Raw genomic sequence first — 27,255 nt, forward strand, 5'->3', positions numbered from 1 at the left:
ATTGGCCCACCACGCCGGCTGGCGCCTACCAACTGCTGGCGCGGAGGGGGAAGGGGCTGAGGTGGGAAGGGGAGCCGGGCAAGCGCTCCGTCCCCAGGCGGTGGCCGTGACTCGGGGTCCTCCTCGCCACCGCCTTCCGCGCCTCAAGGCTCCCCGCGACTCCCTGCTGTTAACACATGTGTATCCGTGCCCCCCCCCACCGCTCCCAGCCCTTGGGAGCGGCGCAGACGGAACCAAGTCCTCGGCGGGGGTTCCTGTTCAGTCAGAAAAAATGACACTGCCCACAGAGAGTGCACGGGAAGGAATGCAGTGACATTATGAGGCAAATTTCTCTATTTCAGAACGGGGGGGCGGGGGAGGAGCAAGCGTCGCAAGCATTATCCCTCTGTAAGAAAGGCTCTAATTAAAAAAAAGAACTTACCCCCCCAAGGCGGACCAGTTGGTTCAGTCCACGGCGTCTGGTTGCGTAGCAACAGGGAACAGCGGGCGCTCTAGGGCCGCGCGCTAAAGAGGTGACGGCCGGCGCGCGGCGTAACGGCCGGTCACAGGCGGGGTAACGGCGGGCGCCTCCTGGGCTCAGTGCGGGGCTGTCCGTGGGCAGGCTGGGCGTGGGGCGCTTGGGGAGCCCCCAGGGAAACAGGGGAAAGGCCGTGCCACGGGCTGTGCCGCCCGCCGCCCCGTAGCGCTGGCCGGGGCCGTTGCCCCTCTCAGCTATGGCGGGCCCCGGGGCCAGAGCGCCACCTTTGTGGTCGGCATGCGGGGGGCCGCGGCCCCCGCGGCCGGGTACCTGAAGGAGCACCTCATACGGACTCTCTTCCAGATGGCTGCCAGGCTCACCGAGGCCACGTTCAATGTCATAGTGTTTTCCAGCAAGGTAACGCCGCCAGGGAGTGGGGGCTTTAAAGCAGTCACGGTGAAAAGGGAATAGCGACCGTAGGCAGAGCAAGGTTTGCAAATAGCGCCAACGTCTTTCTTTAGATCAGTTACTGTAGTTGGAACAAATAAATGAGCTTCAGGACACACAAGTCCTCCTTCAAATGTGCAGTAAAAGTAGCAAATTTGAAAGCTTCTTCCCAGCTGAGAACAGCTGCTCCGATTGTCGTTCAGCTGAGAATGAGAAAAGCCTCTAAAGTGTAGGGAATGTCAGCACTAGGGGAATTGATAACGCAGCTGTCTTTGAGGGAGAAAAGATGTACAGTTTACAGTGCATATGTAGGTTGCAGAGAGGTTGTGTGAGCTTCTTCAGCCCTACCTGACTCCAGAGATTTTGCCACAGGATGTGGGGAATTCCTTCCTTACTGTAGAGGGTGATCTCGGGAAGTATAGAAATACTAAATACAGAATCTCACATCTGTTCCATGTTAGGAAAGAGTTACACGTCTGAATGGGGGTTTTGTTTCTTCTTTGTCTTTTTTTTTTTTTTTTTTTTGCATAGGTATTAAAATGGTGCAACTGCTTGGTCAGATGTTCACTCTGTAGTGTCACTGAAGCAGCAGCCTGGATTAGATCCCTGCACTTTGAGAATGGCACGGATGCTGCAAGCGGCTTGGCTGTGGCATTTGAAGACCCAGCCTGCAAGGACGTGTATCTGTTCACCAACATGCTCCCAGAGCAAGAGTCAGAGGAAATCTGTCGACTTCTTGTGGAGAACAAGTTGCATCCAGTACATGTTGTATGCCTTTTGGGAGTTACAGATGATTATGAAAGAGGCCAGCAAAAAGCAATGGAAAAAGTAGCCACACAGTCCGGGGGATCCTTTCAGGTGATCAGACTCCCTCATACTGCTTCTGAAAAGGTATGCCACTAATAGAAGATTGCCCAAATCTTTATTGGATGGCATTTCACCAAGTAGAACTGGTGAAGAGGAAGATTTCTATGTCTCTCTAGAAAGGTAACCTTATTTTGCCTGGCTGCTTATGAGCAAAGTTGTCTGTGAACAAAGTTTTAAAATAGATTTGGCATCTCTGTGACAGGCTACACCTGAAATCCCAAGTTGGTATATCCACCCTTCTAAATGTGCACTGCTCGTTCCTTAGATCCCTGCTTGGGAATAAAGGGAGCAGTTCACGTAGCTCCTGTACAACACGCATTGTGACCAACATTTGGGGTCAAATTCAGTTATAGCGTGGTTTAGCTCCATTTACTTCTGCAGAGCTGGATTTGGCTTGTAAAGTGATTTCACTGAGCTTTACAGACCAGCACTTGGAAAGAGATGACACTGACAGGTGGAGGTGAAGATCCTGAAGGAAAGAAAGAACAAATGCCTTGTTTGGTTTCACATTTTCTTTGCTGGTTGACTGTACAGCTTTGCCTACATCCGGTTTACCCTGATTCATGGATTTTATTCTTGTTTTACCCATTGGCATGGGTGGCTGAACACTGCCTTTTAAATAAATAAATAACAATAGCATGTAAATCAGTTAACACCCTGAACTGCTACATCTAACAATCCTCAGTGCTGATATAGCATGGTTTTTGCATGTCCACCCTGTGGGCCTCCTTGTAGTTAGGGCATTTTAAGTTCCCTCTTCTTCACAGTCTTGTAACAGCCCTAAGGCAGTTTCAGCAACAGTTTACAGGAAATAATGGGAAACTATTCAAGCATTTTTTTTTTACTTAATACCCAATTAATGCAATATAAGTTTATCTTTTTCCATAAAAGTTGAATGCTTTATTGTAAAGTTCATTGTCTTGTTGTCAACTCAGTCTCCTCAGTTCCTTGTGTTTCATTTTTCTCTCATAGTCCCTGGCACATTCTTCCCCGAGTCACTGTTCTTCTCAAATGTTTCACATGCTGCTCAGCCATCAGGTCCTTTCTCCATCCTCCTGCCCAGGCCACATGGCTCCACTGGTGACCCTGACCTCTAAAGGCAACTTTGTCTTCCTAGACTGAACCCTCACCTTGGTTCTGCCTTGACCTTACAACTCTTGCTTGTTTGGAGAGTTTGGATACCTGCATAAGAAGCTGGTTGCAGGAAGAGCCAATGTGCACATGACCACTAGCTGTCCATAAACTACCATTTGAGAGCCAGGGACAGACTGACTGGGAAGAAACCAAGGGCATTGATACTCCTATGTTAGTGATGAGCATGTGCTCCTGGTGATGTGAGAGGCAGCCCCAGAACCCCCCACCCTGTCTCCATTCTATTGCAGCTGTGCCATGTCCTGAGAGATTGGTGTATTTTTCAGCTTCAAAGCTCTATACTAAAATCAATTAACTGAGTGCCATAATAATCAGTAAGAAAGTAAACTATCCTGATTTTTAAATCACATGCTTAGTGCCTCCTTCAAAATTGAACAAAATGATGATAGGATTTGAGATGGGCCAAAAATTAATATCTATTAGAGCTTTGAGTGTACTTGAAATGGTACTTCGTGGTTTGAACATGCCTGGTCATGACTGAAGAAACAGTGGTTCACCTGCTACATATCTGGCAGCTGAATAGAAAGAAGGGGAAACACAAGGGGTTTTATCATTATAGTTCTTATATTTTATTTTCTTAATATTCCTTCTTTTAAATCTTGATTTCTTAAAATAGGAAAGAGTACTTGTGATAAGCTTACAAATAAATTGCATAGAACAACAAAGGACACGATGTAAGAATTAAAACACAAAAAGAAGTAACATACTGGAATGTAAATTTCATTTTTATAAATAATATTCCTGTTTAAGGATTTAGGAACAGAAATCATGTTCATCTTCTGCTTCCCTCTCCTCCTTCCCCCCTCCAGATAGGCTCCGTGTCCATCTCGCATGTCCAGTGTTGTCACACCACTAATAAAGATCCCTGTGGCTCTTTGCTGTCAGGATGTCCAGCAACAGAGTAAGTTCAAAACCTGTAGATGGATCACTTTGATAAAGCAGAGAAGAAAAAAAGCTAGGAAACCAAGAGTTATTGGGGGAGGAGGACTCCCAAGTGGATTTAGTTTGGGTTCATTGCAGCAACATGCAGAAATTCTGTTGCCAGGGCCTTCATTACTTCTTGTATTTCTGTTTTCTACAGCTTTCCTGTTTGTATGTGGAGCCCAGATTTCCTTGGTACACCCTTGATATCCTCAGCAGAAGGACGTTTAATCCATTCATCCCTAAAGGCTTCTGATTTCATGAGGGGAGTCCGTGTGCTGGCCAGGAGAGAAACTGATGGCTATTACTACTTGGGCCATGTTGTAAAAGAGGTGAAGGTAGGTGTTTACCAGGAACTAAGCTTGTAAAAGGCTCTCCCTAGGTTCTGTGTGTCTTTTTTCCTGTCCTTTCCTATCCCTCCCCAGCTCCGTGACCCTGCTGTAGGTTGTACAACATACTTCATAACCGCGTTTTTCTCCCCACGTCCTATTTCATCTATTTTCTGATGATGACTGGCTGTTTACAGTGAGGAGTCCTGCAGGCAGAAGCAGCTTGGAAATCGATCCACTTTAGTGGTTATAATGAGTTGTTGTTCAGAAGCAGTCAAACAAAATAGGCCCCTTATATCCTTATTGTCTATTTTCACCTAGTGTAGCAGTAAAACTAAATAGCATTAATAATGGTAATCCAAAACATCTGCCTCCAGGGACTACTTTCTCCTTGCTGGACTGAGAATTTTCCTTATTTTCTTCTGTGTTCCTGGGATTTGTGAGATGATCTAGGATGCCAGACAGAAAATGGCCCCTGCAGCGCTCTCTAAAAATCCAGTTAATTTCCCAGTTCACAGGTTAGTTAGTTAAACAAATAGTGATGCTAGTATAGCTACGGGTGGCTGTAAACTCCAGTGGAAGGTGGAACAGATATAGACAGCTGAAGACACGAGTGACTTTAGCTGGAGTAGGGGCCAACAGCATTATTTGTGTAAGTGTACTTATAGATATATGCAGAGGGACTGAGATTTCGGTCATGGAATCTCTGCCCCACACCCAGTGCTGGAGGCTAAAATTAAAACAGTCAAATTTATGGCATTTAGAATATTTTACTGGTTTGTAATCCTTTTGATCACCATGTAACTAACTGCATCATACACAGCAGTTTATTTTGGTTACTCTTTTCCTAATGGACTCGTAGGGATCTTCCTTAGCATGCTAATTCTGTTCCTCTGAGCCAGATAAGCCTACTAAAGTCTAAGTCCAAAAAGAAAGGAAGAGAAGGCTGTCAGCCACAGCTATTTAATTACTTTTTAAGTTCAATATGGACACAGTACAATGAAAAACCTGGTGGAGGAGGAACACTACATTCACAGATCATGTTCTGCTTCCTGGGATTTCTGCCACTTCCCTCTTAGCACTTATGTTTGGCCGTTAATTGGACCCAGATGTCTGTCTTGCAAACTGCATGTTTTACTCCTGTAGGGCTCCAGGGAATGCTTCCTAATCAAGTTTGACAAAAGTCGCACGCTGAAAGGCAAGGTACAGCTTCGCCTGCAGGAAACGCCTCTGTACGACATTCTTCACTATGAAGATGCCAGGCAACAGCCACTTGCTCCAGGAGACAGGGTCTTGGCACCATGGGAGGCTAAAGCTGAACGCTTTGGCCCAGGCACTGTGTTAATGGTTATGGAGGACAAGGAGGCCCATTTAGGTACGAGGTATTGGCTTTCCTATTAGTGCTAGACTCACCACAGTTGCTAGCCACTATACAGAAAAGAGAACAGTCTCAGCTGTGGAGAATTTACCAACTGCTGCTTGGTTTCTCTTCCTCTTCTCTTTTTTGTTGGCACTAAGCAGCCTGTTCTTTTTCAGTGCCAGAATTAATGCTGCTCCTAGAATTAGCCCTTGCTTTGCTCTGTGAATGGCAACTTTTAAAAAAGTATGGGTGTCCTCCTGACACAAAGAGAAAAATGTTTCTGGCCCTCTTGAGTACTGACCTGATTATCTGTTAGTCTAGTTTCCGGCTTTGTGCAGGATAAAATCCTGGTTCACTGTGACCAGTGAGAGTTTTGCTACTGCTGTCCACCTGTTGTCTCCTAGGAGGAAGTTCAAGAGAAGGTCAAATCTTAAACCTATAAAGAAAAACTCATTTAAGTTGTTACAAAATTGTCTGTAGCACAAGCTATTGTTTTATCACTGGCTTCTAAGAGATAAAACACACAGGTTGACACGTTTCTCATACGTTCTTTGTCATACTGTTTTGTTTGATACACACAGCACACAACAGAAGAGGAGTGCTTGTGAATTTCTGGAATGGGCAGACTAAGGAGGTAACTTCCGACCAAGCTCTGCGGATCCCTCTGCCCTTAAGTGAACGCATCATCCTAGAACTGCAGATGCCTTTAGCAGCCAGGCAGATGGTGATAGCTTCAAGCTCAGATTATCCATACATTGTGGCACCAGGTTACAGAGCCTCAGGCCATTGCGGACAGGATCACTCATACCTGGACTACTGGCCCAGGGGTCTATATTCAATTCAGCCATGTGCTAAGTGCAGCTATAGGTGCATCTCACTTCCCCATCGCTGCCTTGCAGCCTGGGCACCCACACAGCCTACAAGGAGCAAAGTACAACAAGAAGATGCCCTCGTCCCAGGAACAAACTTGACTAAAGAAGAGCTGAGCAGAAAAATAGAAAAGCAGCTGTCTGAAGAGAAGACCTCCATTTCAGAAGGTGTTTCCAGAGAAGAAGAGAAAAAGGAAGAGAGGAGATTGAAGACTGAAAATGTTCCGAAAGATGTTAAGTCTCGTATGGAAGAGGACAATGAGGTTATAGAACCTAAGAAGGTAACAAGTGCCTCACACTGGCTCTTTCATTAATATGTGGTCTGATGTTTGTCTAGTTTCTGCGTTGTTACCTTGTGTTTTCTGCTCTTGGTACTGAAAAATTACCAGAAGTTTGGGGCTTGACCCTCTTCCATGCCCACTAGAGAATGGAGAGACTTGGCTCTCCATTGTCTTCTTGATCTTTTGATCTGGAAAAGTGTTAGAAGCTGCCATTCTTTGTCACTGGCTGGAGTAGACTCCTAGAAGCTCTTACACGGGTGCAGAATATCAGAAGTGCAGCATAGCCCAGTCCCTTTACATCCTGCCTCTGCGTAAAGGAGGTAAAGCAGGAAAAAGTGTCAGAGAAGACGACTTTACAGCAGACAAGCGTTATGGTAAGGATTCCTCCATATCAAGGCAGTCCCTGACATAATACTATTAAGATATTTCTCCACCCGACCAAAAGAGACTTCTGTGATCCTCAGTAGTTGATCTGAGGCTTGTGAATGGGCAGTGGATGAGGATCAGTTAGGAGGAGGTTAATGTGCACCAGCTACTGCCAGGCTTTTCTCTATTGACCTGCAAGGGTTGGAATCTCCACCCTGGCACATGCTGGGAATGTGACTGTCTTTCAGCCAGAGCACCTCTGGCTTGGTCTTTTCTGTGCCAGTTTGGACCCTCCCAGGCAGTAAGACTGCCAGTTGTTAGGTCATTTAAAGACATGGACAAACCTAAGAAGTGATCATAAATTACTATATCCGAGTTCTTTGTTTAATAAAGAACTTTTCCCTCCACATTTTTTTATTCTTTCCCAAGCTTCTGTTGCAACACAGCAGCTTATGCTGTAAGTTCATGCTCTTTTTCTTATCAGGTTTGGATTTTGATAGCATTTCTTATTGTTTCTAGCATCCTCAGAGGGAGATGGCTCATGCTATGGTCGATACCGCTGTCAACACAGAGAGCTGGTTGATGGAGTCAGTACACAAGGAGGAAGCAGACAGCAGACAGCAGGAAGACAATACTGAGGCTCATCTTAAACATGAACATGGTGCTGAAATTGTAGCTGTTTTATACAACTATAAGTTTTGCCACACAAAACCAGTGCAGCGGGCCATTATGTCTAAGGTCTTTTCTGTTGCTATAGTTCTTGATGCTTCAAAAGAAAATGTCATAATGTCATGCCAAATATTGCCAGCATAATATAGCAATATTTATTTTTAGGTATTAATAGTAGTATGGTTTGAGGAGTTCACCTTCTTCTCAATATGAAAGTATTCTCAGATGGAAGTTGGGGTTTTTTTGGCCCTTACAGCTACTACGGTAGCAGCTTTTGGGTTTTATCTTCATGCTCACTATAAATATTGCTAATCCTAAAATTTCCTTGCCTTTAAAAATTCATCTGTAATATCAGCTATGACTGCTTATAGCAAAAGATTTCGCCAGGACTGTTCTGCAGGAAACACTCATTCTCTTCTTTGTGCTGAAAATTACTGCTTTATAATGTCATCAAGTATACTTTTATTCCCTTATCATTCAAAAGGGATTGGATCACGATTTTCAAAAGCTTTTAATCAAACCTACTCTAATCAATACTCTTCTTGTTTAAGCTATATGTGTGACAAATAGAGGCCTTTTAATAAGGATTCTAAAAGCCTAAATCTTTCTCCAGGTGTTACTGCCTTTGTACTGCTCTGTGTAGCTGGTGTTAGAGGGAGAATGGAAAGTGGAACAGAAGTGTGCACGTTTCCTCTCCACTGGCACTGCAGTATCATTACATGCAATGACTGCTGCTCAGGTGTGCACTGTCTTTAGCAGAAAGGGGCAAGCAAGCTCTGCCTCTATTCTGAGCCACCCAAAAGCTATGTAACTGTGTTAGCACAGAGTTGCACCCAAGCTCATTTATCCTGTCTCTCAGCAGGATTTAAAGCCCAGGCTTTGCATTATCAAGAAATTCATGACTTTTGTCTCAGAGCATTGGCAAAAGCTCATGTATGTCTGCAAAATACCATGTAAATAACCCTTTAGAATTAGTAGCTGCAAGTGCAGTCAGTGATCTGTGTTATCAGGTAAAACTCTTGCTTACTTGTAACGGTAAGCTTATTTTTTGAAAACTGGGACCTGTTCTGTGGTGATTAAAAATATCTCACTTCCTCAGAGAAAAATGTTGGTACTCAGTTATAAAAGTCTTGCTTGAATACATTTTATGCGATCTGTTCTTTAATTTGCTTTCTTTTTATAAACTGTCTATAACCTGGTATGTCCTCAATTTGTCTGAAAGATCTCTTTGAGTCCAAAGTGGCAGAAACTCCAATCCAGCATTTCCAGAGGAGCCCTTCCGTGACATCTAGCGCTTTGGGTCCTTTCAGGCGCCAAAGTTTCTTTGACCAAGTAGATCGATCACTAAAGACAGACAGCCTGACCATCAAATCAGCTCTACGTGTGCAGAGACCACACAGTACCTCCAATGTGCAGGCTAAGAGATTCACAAATCTTCTACATCTTGTAAAAGAAAAGGCCATTACAGTAAGTATTGGGTCCCAGCTAGTTTTTAGCTATTAGGATTTATTTGTCATGTGTTATTAGAATACAGAATATACTCTCAGTTGATCTCTTTCTAAAAGGTATTTTTAAAATTATGCATACATAGCATAATGGATATGCATAAATAGAAACATAAGGTTTCCACTTAGGAATCAGTGTTGTACAGGAACTTCTAGTATTACACTAGTATTATTACTTAGCACTTTGATGGAGTTTTTCATTTTAGATCCTTTCTAACAACTAATCGTTTCAGACAGCTCTTCAAGATAGGAAAGAATTATTCCATCTTTACAGATACTGAAAGCAAGAAAGAGAAAGGCTAGCTGGCCAGCCAAATCCCATAGGGAGAGTGCATGTCAGGGCTGGGATGGGACCTCAGGCCAGTCCTCTATCTGCTAGATAGATAACACCATTCATACATCTCCCACCTACTTTGATTCTGTCTTTGATCTTTCCATCTGTAAGTAAGTTCTTAAACACAACAAACCACCCATGAGGTGCAGTTTTTGCAAAGAAATAGCAATGCACTGAAGAACAAAGATACTTACTGCCTCTATGAAGCCATACAGATCAACTTGTTAAGAAAAATCAGTCTAAATGCTACATGAGACTGACAGGGACAGTCAGAATAAGAGGGAAGACAGTGGGCATTATTTGAAGGTCCAGAGGTGTTTCCCAGCTTGTGGCACTAGAAATATCCTGAGGAAAGAACTGGAAGGAGCTGTTTGTTTTGCAAAGGCGTGGCTAACAGCAAGGACATGCTAAGTGTGGCTGGGAGTAGAAGAAGGGAGAATTCACTCTTGAGAGCAAAATAATTTGGGGAAGCTTGTTCTAGCCCCAAACAGCTCTAGCAATGTAAACTGAAATGCATGTCGAAGTTTTGGTGATTAAGTATAGGATGTTTCCTTGCCACTTCCCTTATAGAGAGCCTTGTAAGGTGTACAGAAGAAATAAAACAAATATTGTGCTATGATTGAAGAGAAGCCTTGTGAATGCTCCTTCATCTCTTTACACAGCAGAGTGCATTTACAAGTGCAAATTAGGAACAGTGCTCAGCACTAAAATGCAGCTATTTCTGAAGAAAACACAAGCACTGCTTGACCGTGGGTAGAAATCTTAGGCAACAGGAAGTGAGGAGTTAGTACACCTGCACAGAACTTCAGGATGATTTTGCGTTTGGCCAATGAAATCTGATAAGGAATCTTTAATACAATTTGTGGTCGGGACCTGTATTTTCCATCTAATCCAGAAATGGCACAAAGAATATACAGTTTTAAGCATTGGCTCAGCACTGGAACAACTGGATCTGCAATGCCTACTGACCTGTGAAGAACACTTACTTACTTACTTAAAATATTTAGATTTTTCAGGCACCCCTTTGTTAATTAAGCCTAATCTTTTGTAAGGGTTTTAGCATCAGACCCAGCCTTTTCATGGATGGCAAGTGACACTATAGTATTCATGTGGCAGTATGGCTTCCAGAGCTCAGGAATGACATTAGAAGACTTAAGCTATCCTGGTTTTGTAGGTTTACAGTTTGCATTAGAAAAATATATCGATGAGATTAAGGGTTTAGGTTGGTGGGTTTTTTTGGTTTTAGAAATCAATCCTTAACAGTGCATCTGAAGAAAAACAGAAAGAGGTGCACTTTAATGAAGTCCAGATTGAGCACAAAAGGCGGCAAGAGGAACAGAGGCAGCTGAAGAGGGAGCAGCAGCAAAAGGCAGATGGTGTCCGACGCCAGCTGCTCAGGGACAACCAGAGGTAATGATGTGGGAGGGAGGGCAAAGAAGAATCAGAGAAGCAGATGGAAGATTTTAGCAAAATCTAGGAGCTAACTGGTTCCTTGTAGCAAATATCAGATCGTTGATAATGTCGGCTCCCTAGTGCTCTTAGTCTCCAAATGTCACACATTGTGCCTTATGCTAGTCTCTGCATGGTGATCTTGGTGATTCACTAATGGAGGAAAAATTATGTAAAATATTAATTAAAAAAAAAAAAAAAAAAGAGTAACATACCAGCCTAAGGTATGGGTGAGTGGGTGTGCATGGTCCCATAGCCTTTTGCATTAGCTCTAAGGGCAAATTCTCTTCAGTCTCATCCTCAGCCTCAGAGTCCTTTTGTATCCCAAACCCCTGTTCCCTGACCACAGCCCCACAGTCCCTTTACACCTGGCCCATCCTTGCTGCTGTGACCCACCTCCTTCCATGGCCTCCACGGCTCCACTATCAAGACAGTCCTGCCACCACAATCCATTCCCCTCATTCCTGGTCTTCAGGGCCAAGAACACATGGCCACATCAGGCTGCGTAGTCAGGTGAACAGATGACTGCAGAGAGCTGGCAACATCAGGCACCAACCCATATTTGTTTTTTTGCCAACTCTGTTCAGGACACAGGTTTAACACTCGTAACCTAACAAAGCATCTTGAAGTATTAGTTGACCACAGATTGCCAGAATGTCTGATTTGCATCTTATGCACTTCCCCCCCCCCCATCTTTCTTCCTGAGAAATTTGAGCAATTTTATTTTGGAAACAGGCAGCGATTGCTTCAGAGAACATTGCAAGGACTGGAGAAACAGCAGGAGCACAGAGACAGAGCTTTCCAGCACATAGCACTGCTCCAAGCTGCCATGGCAGAGAGGAGCAGGAAGGAATCCTCCTTGCTAGAGGAGGAGAGGAGAAAGGCAAGCCAGAGGCTGCAGTTCTTAAGAACACAGCGTTTGGAGAGAGACGTGGTTTTGGCAGAACATAATGAAAGGAGCTTTGAACAAGAGAAAGATAGGCTGGTAAGGGCTCTTTCACAAATGCTTTTCCTGGACAACTGTGTTTCCAATAGTGGTATCATCTAGAATACTTATTTTTCACCTGTTTTCTATCCAATATAATTATCATTTGGAGATGCAAAAACAATGTGACATTTTTTAAACACTTGCATAAAAAGTTGAGAAGGAAAATTCCCCATCTCTGTGGTAGAAGAAGTCTTTCTGTGTGCAAGGGATGAATTTCCACAGATGAAGCCCACATGGGGAACTAAGTATCAACTGTCTACATCAAGCTGGTTATGGCAAATTCACTATTATACCTATTTCTAAGTTCTGCCAGTAATATTTGTAGATTAAATTAAGCATGAAAGCTGGCTATACAATAGCAAATGTCTCTTCTCTAATTATTTTTATGTAGGATTTGCTCAGGAGCAGAATACAGTCACGGCAGGAAACGTGGGAACAAGAATCACAGGAGCAGGACAGGCAGCAAAAGCAGCACCAGGCTGCCAAAAGGAGAGTGTTCCAGAACAGAGACCGTTCCCATCAGAAGATGGAAGAGAAAGGCCAGAAACACTGTGACCTCCAGCAGTACCTCAGAGACCAGAATCTTTTGATGCTCCGGACCTCACTACTAGAGTGAAGAAGCTGCAGTGTGGGTAAGCAGGTCCTTGAGCATTTCCCAAACCTGCTCTGCATCGTATAGGTGTGAGTCAGTGTGCTGGAGCTCAGGAAACAGTGCAGTTGTGACGAGCAAAACTACAGTTCCTGGGGAGATCTTATAGCTTCCTTTTCTTGCAGTCAGCGTGCATTTTCACTGTTCTGTCCTTTGCAAGCCTTCCTCTCTGGAGGTACTAGTCTAACCTACCCGTTCAATATGTAGACTCCCCAACTCTGTCAAACTATTCTCCTTGTCTTATGTGTATTGAGTGACCAAACTGACAGACCCAACTCTGCAACCAAGAGCTAAGTTGGTAATTCATGTAATTATAGCATTTGGTTCCTGCCCCAAAGGCAGCCCCCATCTGGAGGGGTCTAGCTTTCTCCATAGGACTCCAAGGAGTTGGCACCTGTAGTGTTGGGTTCAGGTTTGAGCCTGGTGAAAGAAAACATCACGGGAGCACTCCAGAGGGGAGCAACAGAAGAGCTGAGAGTTACAAAAGCCATTCAGAGAGACAGCACGAGGCCTAGAGCCTGGCAGAAGGACATCAGCCTATAACTGATTTCAAGCTGCAAATGACAGAGATGAATTAGTTAAGTGAGGGCCTCCTACTGTCACGGCCCACTCCTTGAAGCGTGCAGGCCACTCCCCTAGAGGAAGAATGACTTACATAACTCCAAAATGCAAAAACATGTTTTTTGGTGAAAAGCCACCTGTTCTAGGCATTGAGAGGAAGAAAATATCTGTACTTCTCTGAAATGTGTCTGGAGAATCGCTGAATCCAAGGGTGGGCTTGGGTGTCTGATATGTTTTACCTATTGCCCCACTTTCAGGCTTGTTGTCTACAAAAGCAGAAGTTTTAAGCTGGGGAGAGTGTCAGGAAGGTACTGAGATAGCTTTGCAAGTAGAGTGCCTGTTCAGAGTAAATAGGCTTAACATGCACCATGAATAAGTGAGGAGAATGCTGCTAAGACAAATATTTAGATAAACTGAAAGGTAAGCGAACAAACTGTACCACAAACCATGGTAGCCAATAGCAGTAGCCAAGACAGGAGGAGAAGGGTTCCCCATTCAGGCTACAGTTACCAGCTGGCATCCAGGATGCTACTAGCTCCCCTGATTGTGTAGCAGCATCACTCACTTTCCTTAGTGAAACATGCAGTTATCAGCCACTCCCATGGACAAGCTATCACCTTCTCTCCCACAGAAGGGAAACAGCAAGACACACCAAGAGCCAGCTTTATACAAGAGGAAAGGAGAGAAGAGCTTTTGAATGCATTGTACTCTGATTAACAGAAGCAACTTCATTCACAAAGGAGGAGGGAGGTTATGGATGGCATGTCCTCAAGTGCTATCCTTCTTCCTCATATCATCAGCGATATAAAGTATAGCAGCTGTGTCCCAGAGAACACTATCAGCAGCTTTGAGTGGCCAGAATTTAACTGTTTCATTTTCATGTTATTTTCACAAGTAGTTAGGAAATGAGAATGGACGTGGCACAATGTATTTGATGGACCACTCTGAGCCATATCAAAGGCCATTCTTAGTTCCTACAGAAGTAGGTTAAATACAAATTTAAAACGCTTGAGAGCCTTTGTTTTAAGTAATGCCCAGAAACAAGCAATACAAAAATTAAAATGCTGTTGCCTGACATTTTGTGTACACTTAGAAACATATAACACTATATCCACATAAGTAGTTTCTCTTCTTTGCTTAACCATCTGAAAACATACTACTACAGAGCCCTTGTGCCACTGCAATTTCATGAAAAATATATCTGGAAATATATTTAGTATTAAAATATTTCCTATCATTCACAGACTGTTTCTTACTATTAATATAAGGTCATAAAATCATTTTTAAGAATACCATTAAAATGACTGTAAGAGGCACAAATGATCTAGCTCATTTTTTGGGTTTAACTATTTCGTTTTGATAACATTAATAAGTTTTCCATCCATTACTGAAAATGGATAAAAGACTCCTTGTTTTGTAAACTACCAGAGACAAAAAACAAGTATTTGCATGTTAGTGTGAGGATTTGAGTTGACTTCAGATTTTTTTTGGGGGGGGGGAGGCAGGGGGGGAGAAGGAAAAGGAGAAATGGGAATAAAGAGATGAAGAAAAGGCTTTTTTTTTTAAGCTTCAACAAAAACTAAGGCCAGTAGAAATATTCCCCAAAGTTGTTTTTATTATGGAATTAGTTTTTCTGTTAAAACAATTATTTTCTTTTACTGTTTATAATCCAAACTCCTATAGTATTGTGCTAGAGTATGGAAGTCTGAAAATGAAATTGGCTGGTCTGTTTTTATCATCCAAAATGACTTAGAACAGACTACTTCATGTGGGATTTTAGGACACTTCTACAATAAAAGTAGAAATTAAATTACAAAATACAAAAAAAAGGTACATTGGCTTTTTCAGCCTGTTTACATTTCATAGACTGAATATCTTCATTACTTGCTTAGGTGGTATCAAATATCACTTCTCATACAGTAGTGACAGATCAGTAAGTAAATTAACTTAAAATATGTAACCCGATTGTTTTTTCAAAACAGACTTGCTAGCTGAACTTCTTTTTAAAGACTTTTAGACAAGTAAACCTGCTTTCTTCACCAGGCTGCAGTGATCTTGTGCACCTAAAGTATCTGATACCATCAGTTAAAAAACTACCAGAGTATATTATCTCATAGAACCATGCAATCATAAGGGAGGCAGAACTCTCCATCTCTGCAAAATCTTCCTGGCTTCTGAAATAGACCTTCCTCATATAAGTAAAGGCTGAGAGAGCTAGGACTGCTCCACCTGGAGAAAAGACGACTGAGAGGGGATCTTAACAATGCATTTAAGTATCTAAAGGGAGGGTGTAAAGAGAATGGGGCCAGACTCTTTTCACTGGTGCCCAGTGACAGCATAAGAGGCAACAGGCACAAACTGAAACAGGAAGTTCCATCTGAATATGAGGAAAAACTTTTTTGCTGAGAGGGTGGTCAAAACCTGGAACAGGTAGCCCAGAGAGATTGTGGAGTCTCCATCCTTGCAGACATTCATAAGCCATCTAGATAGGGTCCTGGGCAACCTGCTCTAGGTTGAGCAGGGGGGTTGGACTAGATGTTCTTTAAAAGGTCCCTTCCACCCTCAACCGTTCTGTGTGCAATTCTGTGATCACCCTGTTTGCTGCTTGGATGATATGACTGAAAGCAACATTAATGTGGAATATCCAATGCATGGCATTTTGAGAGGCATGTGACTGTTCTCACCTTCAGCTTCTTTCTCCATCAGCTCACAGAGAGCAAAGGTAACCCTGCACAGTGAGAGGGCAGCAACTGCAAGAGTCTATTCAAGGACAGAAGCTGCAGTTTTGATGAGCAGTGGTTTAGCTGCCTGCAGGATGTCCAGTTCAGGGTCCAGTGAACGACCAAGCCCTTCCAGGACCATGATGGCAAAGATGATGGAAGCAAAGTTGCTCTCGAGCTTCACCTAGAACCACAAGAGACTGAATGGACTCCATGGACCAAAAATTTTTTTCTTCTGAACCCATTCCACAGAGGAATCAGCTCTGGATAAATGGGGAGGAAAGGAAGGAGGTTGGGGTGGAAACATCAAGCACATCTGAAACGATACTGCAACTCTATCACTACTAAAATCCAGTAGGGTCCAAAAAGCAGCAGACAGAGGAAGTGACCTAAGGGAACCTAAGGGTTCACATTTTCCAGTTCCAAGAAGAATGGGATTTTTTCCTTCATACTGGAATAGCAGGAGCTAGGAATGCTCCTAGCTCTTGCTAAGGCAGTTATAAGCTGCAGTAGTATCCATTGTACTCAAGTGCATGTAGCTGTGTACGGGAGAACTCACCTTCTGAACAGCCACAGAAGAGCCCCACAGATCACAGAGGAAACAGTCCCCTGGCTTGCATGTGAACAAACCAGTCCCTGATTCCCAGCCATGCACATGTTTCAAAGCATACAAGGGCATTAAGGAGTGATGGAGCTGGGAGCAGGACTTGCTTGATAACAGTTTAAATTGCACCTGATGTTACTGGATGCCAGCTTAATTATTTTAACAACAAAAAGCTCTAAGAAACATTTAAGGGGACCCTTTGCAGGCTGGCCAGTCCTACAGCTGACCTAAACAACCCTCATCACTTCTGGTTCAGGCCATCACAGCTCTGTTGATTTCCAAGATTGTTTGCAACCATGGAAGCTTGTCCCCCAAATACTATTAAATATAAAACAGAATCTCATCTCTGTGAAGAGCTCGCTTTCAAGGTCTATAACAAACCAGTAAAAGGGCCTAGTGCTGTTACATAACCACATATTAAGGAAGAAACAAGCTCAGGGAAGAAGCCTGCATACACATATACAGGATTTCGCTTTCTGTTTCTAAGGGACTATAAAATAGGAAAAAACAAGTGTGAGAGCAACACTTTCCTTTTAGTGTGTAATACCAACAATTAAATGCAGCATTGAAGACAAAACCCAACAAAATGGAAATTGGTCTTGGTAGGATGTATATTAGGCCCTGAGAAACAGCAAGCCTGAAACACTTGGATGCATTCTTGCAGCCCCCCTCCTAGCAGCTCATTTCAGAAGTCACAGTCCCCCTCCCTTGTCAACCCTTCACCATTCCCGTAGTTCTCCCTCCCCAAATGAGCTTCCAGCTGTTGAAGGCAGGCAGTGACTGGACCTCACCTTATGGGTCATCAATAACTTAAAGACATTCGAGAGGAGATTTGCCACTTGAAGCTGGAATACAAAAGGAGAAGTTAACGCTGCTGATTAGAGAGTGGGGAGGGGGGGCACAAACCTGTGGTCATCAAGACTAAACCACATGCATGAAAGACAGGGTAAGAATTAAAATTCTGAGTGTTAGAATTTTGTCCTTGTGGTGGGACAAGATTACTGGGCTGACAACAGCCAACACCAAGGTGTGAGCCACTCCAGGATAAAGAGTTCAGCGATGACCCAGTACATACCCATTGTCCTGCTTACACACCAGCCGAGGAAGGCAGAACATTTGACCTCATTGCTGTACAGACTGTGTGTTAGTTTGCTCAGTACTTCCATACTACATTCTCTGAAGTGCCCAGGCTGGCCTTAGCTAACAGGATGCAAGCTCTAACATCAGGTTTAGCAACACCTTACAGGGGACTGGCAGATTGTAGATTTAAAAAAATAGTAAAATAAAACCATTTTTGTAGTTAGAAGGAAACAAGAGAAGATTTTAAGGACCTTTTCCTCCATCTGAGATTCTAAAAACTATGTATGGGCAGTGCTGATGGGATCAGAGCTGGCCTTTCCACTAGGATCACTCTGAAAGCAAAGCTGCACCGAGTTACAGGTAAGTGAGGGTGAGACACTGTACACTTACCTTTCCTAGGGCAATGGTGTTCCCCCGAGCCTTGGTCACTAGCTCTGCCATCTCAGCTTTGAATCGCTCGATATCCTGGCACTGGTTAGCACGAGCATGATGAAGGATCAATTCTGCCACTCTCTCCCCCTGTAGAACAAGTTGAAAGGAAGAATCAGCAGAACTAGATCGCTGGTACCAGCTGGCCTACAGGGAGCTGTACACCACCATCCCTGGAAGGCTTTTGCTGCAAAAGTTCCTGGAAAGAACTCCCAGGGCCACACTCTCCTTTTCCAGTAGTTTTGGGACTAACAAAAACCCAAGGGATTAACAGAAGCAGGTACAGAAAGAGCAGAACTGGTCCAAAAGGCTTAGCTGGTATCTCACAAAGCCCTGCTTTATTTTTCTTGTAGGGAAGGATGCAACAAAGGTCAGTGAGGAGAAATTTCAAGGGGAAAATTAAAACCACAGGATTAACATCAGAGCAGATAATGATGTAAAAAAGGGCACCTATTAACCTCTTCTATGGGATAAGTCCAACCCTCTATTTTCAAACCATGGAGGAAGAGTGAACTGATTCTGTGCCAGCATACACTTGGACAGAAAAGGAAGAAGGGGAAAGAGTCATATGCAAGCTTCATTTATGAGAGGGGCTTTATGGCTCTTTTTGGCAAAGCTGTATGACAGTGACACACAGAGCCAGAGGCCCCAGGGTTGGCAGTGAGACTTGGCATAGAAGTTTTTCACCTGTAGAACATGAATTATACCCAGCCTGAGCCATGAAGGACTTACAATTGAATGACTGCTCAGTAGCTGAAGTAAGTCTGGCAGCATAGCACATCCTGAACACATGGACATTAGCATGACTTCTGGGTATGTTTCAGCAGATAAAATAGACACAGAGATAAAATGTGTTCCTCCTATATGCTGGTGAGCCCTCCAACTCACAGCTGAGAAATAGCAATATGTCAGTAAGAGCACTGATACTTGTTCTCAGAATGAACAGAAGACATCAGCATTGGATTCTGTAGTCCATCAGATAGTGTATTTAAAGAGGGAACAAGAAGGAAGAAATTCCCCTTGTACAGAGAAGCCTGGCATAGGTCAAACCTCCTGCCTGTCTTGATGGCTTTTATTTATAGATGCTGACACAAGAGAAGGGAGGGTGGCATGTGGGCTTCCCAGCAGTAAGGCATGGAAGGCTGCGGCAGGGAACACGTGTTGAAGATCAAAATTTTAATCCATTCCCTTCTCTACTCTAGCAAAATCTGGCACACTCTGCAACAGTCTCTGAAATGCAAGTGGCTCCCAAGCAGTCCTAACTTGCACCAAAAGCACTCCAAACCAGGAGTGGCAGTCACTGCTTCCCATCAAACCCTGTCACTCTCACCGGCCATTGAAATCACTCCATTCTGGAGGCCATCTTGCTTTAGCTGAGCATCTTATTTGCATTTGGTATAGCTTTCAAGCTAGCTGATAGCAAGTCTCCTCTCTCCTCCTACAGAGGATTGTAAGGGGAAACAAGGGAAAAAAGAAAAAAAAAAAAAAAAAACACACTTCAGCCAGATTCTCCAGCTCTCTTCCTTCCCCAGCCTCAGCTCCCCAACCTCATGACATTGGCCTTTACCTGGCCCTGGACCACAGCTGTGAAAACCGCCCGGAAGTTCTGCATGTCAGCAGTCTGCAGCTCTGCCACAATCCCCGCATCCAGCAGCACCAAGCAGAGCCGCCCGCGAGGCGGCTGCACTTCCACCACAAGCGTGTCACACAGGTCCACAATGGCCGTCTGCTCCTTGCCGCTTGCGCTGATGTGGGCCATGCCTTGGACCAGGATGTTCCCAGGATGCAGGTCAGCATGAACAAAGTTGTCAACAAAGACCTGGAGAAAGGACACATCTTAGAGCAGTTTATTCCAACCCAGCCTGCCCACACCAAACTCCCAGGCAAATTGTACAGGTTCATTTCTGGTCTGTTCCCTGTCATTACTAACATGCATCACCCTATGCAACAACACAGCGAATAGTTCTGCTGAGGACAAGATGGGCTGAAATAGCACGAGTGCTAGTCATCCTGGGGGAGTCAGCAGAGCTGTGTGAAGCAATCGTGCACATTCGCTAGAGGTCTGGTAAGACAGCAAGCAGTTTCAGCAGTTCCAAAGGCTCTTCAGCAATTAACCCTCAACTAGATGGACAATAGTGGGCCTCAGCAAAGAGAAATGCAGTAAGAACAGGTCCTTTGCCATTCATTGGTATGGGATTTTGTGAATGACTAACGGTTTGTTTACACCAGCACATCAACCCACATTACAACTGTATAAAAAAAAAAAGTGAGGAGAATAAGTTAGAAGACAGATGCAAGTAGCACTCCTCTGCCTCTGCTACTGGCTAGCAGCAGAAAGGAGTAACAACAGGGCAAACACAATGGGATACTTTCCACTAACCCTCCTGGCATCCTGGGACTGCAGGACTTCCTGCCCCACAGGGGCTTATCTTCCTATTTGACTTCTACAAGTTTGTCCAATTGCCATGTAAATCAGAGCAGCACGAAAAAAGGAGTGCTTTTTGGGTATTGCCTGGAAAAGCGCCTTCTGATAGCTTCGTTTGTGGCCTCCTTGTTGTTCTATTTTGAGAAACCATAAATAACGGATCCACATTCACTGTCATACACCCATGAATGCATGTATCTGCCACAAGCTGCCCTCATTTCTCTGCTTTCCAGAGTTAAGAGTCCCAATCTATTTCATCATTCCTATATGGAAGCCATTCCACTCCAGAAGTCATCTTCTCTGCCTTCCTCTGCACCTTTTCTAATTCTGTTAGAGCCTTTGAGATGGAAGGTCATGGACAGGGAGGGACTAGAACTGCACAAAGTATTTAAGAAACAGGCACTTGTTTCACATGCTGCCTTAATGTTGTTCTGTTGCTAATTCTTTTCTACTACTAGAATTTGGTTTGCTTTTTTTGATTGTGCATTAACCGTTGAGATTATACATAAATACATATAATGTGTATGTATGAATATATATATATATATATAAAAAACCATTGAGATTATATATGTATGTATGTATAAATTCTTTACCTCCTTGAAAATGGTAGTTTTGGAGGAGGGGTAGAAAGTGAACAAACTAGGCTAGCTGGTTTCCCTGTGGGTTGCGTCCATAGCTTCTGCAGAGAGCACGGTATTTGCTAATTACATTGCACTTTATTGCACTTGCACAATACATGAATATTCATTAAATGGATTAGTGGGTTTCCCTAAGCAACGCACTGATCAAATTGCACCCGAGGTCCCTACCGTGTACAAGCAGGTCTCCCTGCTGATGGTGCCTACCATTTTTAGGAGCATGTCCATGCCCATCTTTGCAAGTCTCTGCCTCAGCTCTGTGGCAATCTCTGCATGCAAGTACTGGGAAATAGGCTCACTCTCCTGAAATAAAGACAGAGCTGGAGTCAAACACACCGTGTCCTACCCTTCAACCACACCTCTAACCACCTCTGCAAAGAGTGGCGGGAAGGCAATAAAAATACCCTTAAAAGGACCTGCTCAATGGAGGCTATACCTACCATGATAGGGAACACAGGAGAAAAGGATTTGTTCTTTGGAAAGAGAGTGTGAAATAGCCTGGGACAGAAATACCCTCACCAGGATTGCATACACAAAAACTAAGGCTGAGAGAACAGCTTTGGACCAACTCAAACATCCAAAGCGAAGCAAAGCAAGCACCAGAAAGGGTCAGACTGCGAGTTCCTTGCTTTGACCCACCACGGAGGAGAGCCAGAGCATGGTGCCGGAGCGGAAAGCACAGGCAAGCACATGGTGATTGGACACACTGCCAGTTGGCTTTGGCTTCAGGCCAAGCATTCCATTCACTTCTATATGGAGTTGTGTCTGCCACCTGTCTTTTGGGATATACCGTTTATGAACAAAGAGAGTAGAAGAGACACTAAAGGAAGGACATCAGTCTCATTAAGCAAATAAGAGAAAGGCAGCATCCTCCTGCTTCTCATCTCTCTCCTTCTCAAAGGAGGTGCATTAGCATATTCTCCTTAGGGCCTTCTCACTGCCACCACCATTCCCAGACCCTGATATTCTTACCTCAAACGTTTCCACTAGAACATCTGTCGTTACCAAGGGGCGAAGAGGAGTAGGGAACTTCACAAAATCAACACCCAGGAAATTTTGTCGGAAGCGTTCCAGATTCCTGGCTTCATAGCGTAAGTCAGTCTCAAGGGAGAAGAAGAAAAAGTAGGGTTGAGAATTAGATGCAATTAGTTCCTGAAGATCCTGCATGAGGATATGACTGTATGGTACAACACCTCATACCAGTGAGACTGATCAGAGAGCCAGAATGAAAACAAAATATGAAACGGTACTTCTTACACACTTAAAGCATTCCTGATGGAAGAGTAAGAGACTGGGTAATGAATAGCCCACAAGCCAGCACCCTAGAAATACACGTTACTCTTACTATTGGCATGGTGTCTCAAAAAAACAAACAAAAAAAAGACCATGACCACATTATTTCCAATAGGATGAGATGGATCCTGAGCCAAAGCTTACTGTCAAATAGCAAGACAGAGACAGGAAGAATTGCAGCCCTAGCCTCATTTTGTAAGTAGGCAGCTGTAGCGGGAAGAAATTTAACGTGACCCATACAAAATAATCCACTGTGCAAAGCCTTGGCTCCTGTTCTCCTCAGTGATCCAGTGCCTTGACACAAGGGCCTCTCTCCTGCCCAAGCAACATTCCTTTACCTTCCCCTTTATCCTCCACTGCTGTCCACTGCTGCTGCTCAAGGATATGGGAGGGAGAGTGACCTTACCTCACTTCCCTCATCTGGAAATGGGAAATATCCCAGGAATATTTCTTGTTCTTTCAAAGAGAAATGAAAAGAAATGACAACAGGCCTGTCAGGTGCTCTCCTGATCCTGAGTCTTCAGAACCTCCAGAAAAAGCTCTGCCCAACTAAACTGGCACTAGGAACCTTAACACACATCCAAACAGAGTCAACAACTTACAATCAGGGTTTTTTTGTTGTGTAGATTTTTGCAATAATAGAAAAGAATTAAGATTTTTGGAGGTTTATAACAGACTAAAGACACTAGAACCTAGACATCAAAGTGAATTAGCAGACAGTAGTTTAATATGGAAAAGTCACATTTCCTGTTAATGGAAACACAAGAGCAATTAACGGTGTAGTGAAGTTTTTGTAAATTTGGAAGTAAGGATATTTTAGTGCTGTGTCCTTACAAGACATTAGTGAAGTAGGACATGTTTTCAGAGCTACTTGCAAAGTTTAACTTTTACCAACACTATGATTCTGATCATGTTATTACAGAACATGTTACAGAACATGTTATTAACTGATTTAAAAGTATATTAATTATGTTAATATACATCTTAATGCTAACAAACATAACTGATGAGTATAGGTTGCAAATAAATATGTAGGTTTAAAGAAAAAACAGTATGTCAGAGAGGGATAGATTTAGAGATTCTTTTCCTAAGAAATGGTCTCTCATTATCAGTCACCTTTCTTTTACAATCCTGCAAAAAGAACTGTGACTATGCTAACCACCTGTTCAGGGTTTTTTTGCTAGAAAACTTACTCAAAGTTTTAACAAACACTGTTAAATCTTGCTTTTTTACTCTGTTAGCATATGAGGTTTCCTATAGTAATATTCATGTGACTGATTAGAAAAAGAAACATAATTAAAGAACAGGCCAGCCTTCATCTACCCTTTAGAAAGTAGCAGTATGAACAGAGTTAAAGCAAGAACAGACTTCGCCAGTCAGCATCTAGAAAAAGGAGTAGCTGTGCTTCAGTGTGTGGAGATCATGGCATTGCACGTACCTGCTGAATCATAAGCTTCTCAAACTCCTCCACGATCTCTGTCAAACTGAGCCACTTGAACCCAGGGAGAAGTCCAATGATGTGACTACCCATCTTCATGAGAAACAGATCCATCTGGACTTGGTGGACTAGCCCAGGGTGCAGAACCTGGGCAAGAAAGAACAGTGACAAGATCAACTGCCAAAATCCTGTAAAGAAGACAGGCCATTTCAATCAGCTAAAATGACACATTCCAAAGAGTCAGAACTCAGCCTATAAAACTGGAAGCTAACAAGGCTTAACTAGCTAATCCTGGGAAAAATTCACATTTCTCCATGGATTAAGTTGTGAAGAAACACTTTATAATCTTCAAACAGAATACCTCTGTGCTGGAGCCTATGATCTCACCAATTCCCATTGCTTTTGCTCTCCAACCCTCTCCCTGCCATGCAGTATTGATTAGTATTTGGAATAGCTTGAATAAGACTTGGAATAGCTTGAATAAGACTTGGAATAGCTTGAATAAGACTTGCTGGACCTAACTTCTCTGTTCCAGGTTCTTTACATGAGGAGACAGAAGGTGCTTCATTTTATGGTGAAAGGTGAAACCTAGCTTCATATTCATTCTTTTCATATAATTTGACCCTTGCAACCATTTCTGGTATGCACATGCCACACCAAATGCTGATATGGGCAGTACGAATACTAGAGGTCTCCAGATTGGCATGAGTTGGGGCCTCTGCAAGTCAGGATCAGAACTGGCTGGAACCAAGGGCAGACAAAAGATACTGAGGGGGACAAGCACCACTTCCCTCTGCCACACTTGACCCTTGCCAGTCTATTCATCTTCATGGGAACTAAAATCCGATCAGCCTTGTCCAGCACGCTCCACTTTCACATGTCTACCAGTGAGAGATACATGACTTACTTTAACGGCTACAGGAGTCAGATGTCTGGCTGATGAAGGGTTTGCACTCAGGAGCAGTTGGGCCATCTGCTCCATACGGGGTGCCACCATCGCAGGGCTTCCCAGGGAGCAGCCTTTGGGACTCAGCTCCCCCCTGCTCTTCTCCTCCTGCATCGCCTCATGCTTCCTCCTCCCAAGCCACCTGAAGAGGCCTCTAAAACCAGACACTTCCCATGCTTCAAAAGCAGACCTGAGCACCGAGCATCTCGCTAGCTCCTCGGCCTGGGAGCCGGCAACAGTGGTGAGGTCAGCGTAGGCTTTATACACCTGGGCGACGCAGCCTGAGCCGACTGGCTCCTGGCTGGGGAACTTGAGGATGCCCCTCCAGTCCTCGCCGAAGGCTTTGCTCAGGAGCTCGTCGGTGTGGCCCCAGGGGTGCGGGCTCACCTCGACGTGCAGCTTGGAAAACTCGTCACAGAAGGCCTCGGAGAAGAGGTCCCTGCGGGTGCTGGCCCACTGGCCCAGCTTGACGCAGGTGGGGCCGGCAGCCTCGGCGGCCCTGCGCAGCAGCCGCAGCCACAGCCCGCCCAGCCGGGGCGACAGGCGGCTCAGCGGGTAGAGCAGCAGCACGGGCCCGAACCGCAGCAGCAGCCCGCAGGCCCGCAGGCCCAGCCGCGCGGCCAGGCCCAGCCGCCACAGCAGCCCCCGCCGCCGCGGCAGCGGCAACGGCGGCGGCAGCTGCTCCGGGCAGCGCTCCGCAGCGCCCGCCGGCCGCCCGGCCGCGGCGGGCACCGTCAAGGCCACCGCGGCCCAGGACGCGGCCCGCGGCGCCCCCCGGAGCCCCGCGGCTGCGCCGGGCCCGGCTCGGGCCCCCCGCGCCGCCGCCGCCGCCGCCGCCGCCGCCGGCCGCGCCACGAGCAGTAGCACCAGCCGGCGCGCGGCGCCAGCCGCCGCCATCACGGGGCGGGCGCCACGGCCACGGCCCCGCCCCTAGCGCTCCGCCCCGCCCCTCCGCCCCGCCCCACCCCTCGGGCGGGCCCCGCCCCTCTCCTCCCCTCGGCCTCGCCCCTTAAAGGCGCCGCGCGCGCTCGGGGCGGCCCCGGGGCGCGGCGCCGCGCAGGCGGTGGCAGCAGCCCCGCACCAGCGACCCGAGGCCCCGAGCGCACGTCCCGGCGAGCTCGGGCAGCCCGCGGGAAGCTAGCCAAAACCAGGGGAAAAAAAAGAAAAAGAAAAAGAAAAAGGCAAATTCAACTCATAGTCCCCATAAAGAGACAACTAAAAGGGAGAAATCAGGGCTATTGTTCTCCTTAAAGGCTTCAGCTTCTTTGCAGTCAAAGGGCGTTTCTGTTTGCAGTGGATGATGGTTTATATTTCTCTCAGGATATTTATTTACAGCTTCCTTATCATTGTAATTCTTGTGCTTGCTCTGGCTACATGCTATTTTTAATCCTAACAAAAGTACTAGGACTCTTGGCTTTGTAGCCCAAACAACTGGAGCATCACCATGGAAAGCAGGGGGAATCATTTAATCCAAAACAGGTCATGAGATTTTGAGAACCAGGGTCAGTGATGAAACTGTTCTTCTAAAGAAACTAAACTTCTTCTTTGTGCCCATGATGTACCTAGTCTTCAGGTGCACACAAAATATTGAGCATTGGTGTCCTTCTAGAAACATATTTATCATGCTTTCTTACAGTGTTTATTTCTGAGGTGTATTTTAAAAATACCAGGTGTTCAGCTATGGAAAATGGACTGAAACAAAGGAGGGAGGTTTCTTCTGCTGCCGGTCTAAAATGCCACGTAACCACCCTGTTGCAGGAGTACAACAGGTTGGGAAATGCAGCCCTCAGTTAGTGATATCACCTCAGGGGCTCCAACCATGGGGCACTGCTGCCGTTGCTGCCCACCGTCCCTGGTGTGTCTGCTCTGAAGGGGATCAGAAGACAGCTGGATGATTACTCACGGTTCATGGAGGAGCCGTGCCCAAATTTCTTCCAGTAGCATCTTAACTAGAAATTTCTTCTGAGCTTTGGTTTGGCATAAGGCCATTCTTCACCCCAAACTTACCCTTCTAGACTGGCAAAGGTTTGGTTATGTTGGGAACAGGGCATGAACCCCTGTTCTTAGTGGTAAATGAATGGTTTCTGTGACCTCCTGGGTTATTCTGGGTCTGCTCATACTTTTGATATTGCTGCCACTGGACTTGGCACCATGCTATGTGGAAGGACTAGCAAAATGAAGCAGGCTGCTGTCTGCTGAGTGGATTGAGGAGAAAGGTGGGTGTCCATGTGCTTGGGGGAGTTGGGTCTCCACTGCTTGCTGTCCCGTGGCGATCTTCTCCACGGGGAGGCCCTGGCAGAAAGGGCAAGGTGGCTCAAAGCCTGGTGATTGCTGCATCCCGACTGCCCTTTGGCTCGGCATTCCTGTGTCCTCATTTCTTGGGGATGGTGCATTTCTCAGTCTGGGTCAAAACGAGGGCCAGGTAGCTAAGGAGCAGTGCAGACAACGTGGAAGTACCCCTGTTGCCTGGGAAGC

The 27,255-nt window shown here is 45.0% G+C and overlaps 2 protein-coding genes across 5 annotated transcripts; one reads left to right on the forward strand and one right to left on the reverse strand.

Annotated features, from left to right (window-relative positions):
* The first annotated feature begins 754 nt into the window (after positions 1-754).
* Positions 755-9,066, forward strand: LOC106488272 (uncharacterized). The gene is made up of 9 exons (XM_067295352.1): positions 755-874; positions 1,436-1,795; positions 3,733-3,824; positions 4,005-4,182; positions 5,320-5,548; positions 6,115-6,683; positions 7,569-7,710; positions 8,941-8,999; positions 9,055-9,066. The coding sequence occupies exons 1-9, from the start codon at positions 755-757 to the stop codon at positions 9,064-9,066; spliced, it is 1,761 nt and encodes a 586-aa protein (XP_067151453.1).
* Positions 2,727-25,677, reverse strand: ADCK2 (aarF domain containing kinase 2). Of its 4 annotated transcripts, XR_010886035.1 has the most exons (10): positions 24,742-25,677; positions 23,835-23,981; positions 22,076-22,204; positions 21,311-21,406; positions 19,605-19,856; positions 17,999-18,127; positions 17,320-17,373; positions 15,889-16,108; positions 5,835-5,933; positions 2,727-3,438 (listed from the first exon to the last, which is right to left on the reverse strand). XR_010886035.1 is itself a non-coding variant. In XM_013947121.2 (8 exons), exons 1-8 carry the CDS (start codon positions 25,675-25,677, stop codon positions 15,965-15,967), a joined length of 1,887 nt encoding a protein of 628 aa, XP_013802575.2. In that variant the 3' UTR covers positions 14,806-15,964. The 4 variants fall into 4 exon arrangements, 1 of the variants encoding a protein (XP_013802575.2); XR_010886034.1 differs by lacking the exon at positions 2,727-3,438 and having other exon boundaries at positions 5,543-5,933; XR_010886036.1 differs by lacking the exons at positions 2,727-3,438; positions 5,835-5,933 and adding an exon at positions 6,677-6,990.
* Between the last annotated feature and the right edge of the window lie 1,578 nt (positions 25,678-27,255).

The sequence above is a fragment of the Apteryx mantelli genome, chromosome 1, assembly GCF_036417845.1.
Source record: "Apteryx mantelli isolate bAptMan1 chromosome 1, bAptMan1.hap1, whole genome shotgun sequence".
Taxonomy (NCBI): domain Eukaryota; kingdom Metazoa; phylum Chordata; class Aves; order Apterygiformes; family Apterygidae; genus Apteryx; species Apteryx mantelli.

What these genes read in the sequence shown, in the direction of transcription:
- LOC106488272 (XM_067295352.1), top strand. Translation starts at nt 755, where the DNA reads ATGCGGGGGGCCGCGGCCCCCGCGGCCGGGTACCTGAAGGAGCACCTC. An exon ending in AGGTTATAGAACCTAAGAAG is followed by an intron (nt 6,684 to 7,568) that starts GTAACAAGTGCC and finishes TATTGTTTCTAG; the next exon opens with CATCCTCAGAGGGAGATGGC. An exon ending in TCATCTTAAACATGAACATG is followed by an intron (nt 7,711 to 8,940) that starts GTGCTGAAATTG and finishes TTTGTCTGAAAG; the next exon opens with ATCTCTTTGAGTCCAAAGTG.
- ADCK2 (XM_013947121.2), bottom strand. Translation starts at nt 25,677, where the DNA reads ATGGCGGCGGCTGGCGCCGCGCGCCGGCTGGTGCTACTGCTCGTGGCG. An exon ending in TGACTCCTGTAGCCGTTAAA is followed by an intron (nt 23,982 to 24,741) that starts GTAAGTCATGTA and finishes TTTCTTGCCCAG; the next exon opens with GTTCTGCACCCTGGGCTAGT. An exon ending in TGGACATGCTCCTAAAAATG is followed by an intron (nt 19,857 to 21,310) that starts GTAGGCACCATC and finishes TCCTTTCTCCAG; the next exon opens with GTCTTTGTTGACAACTTTGT.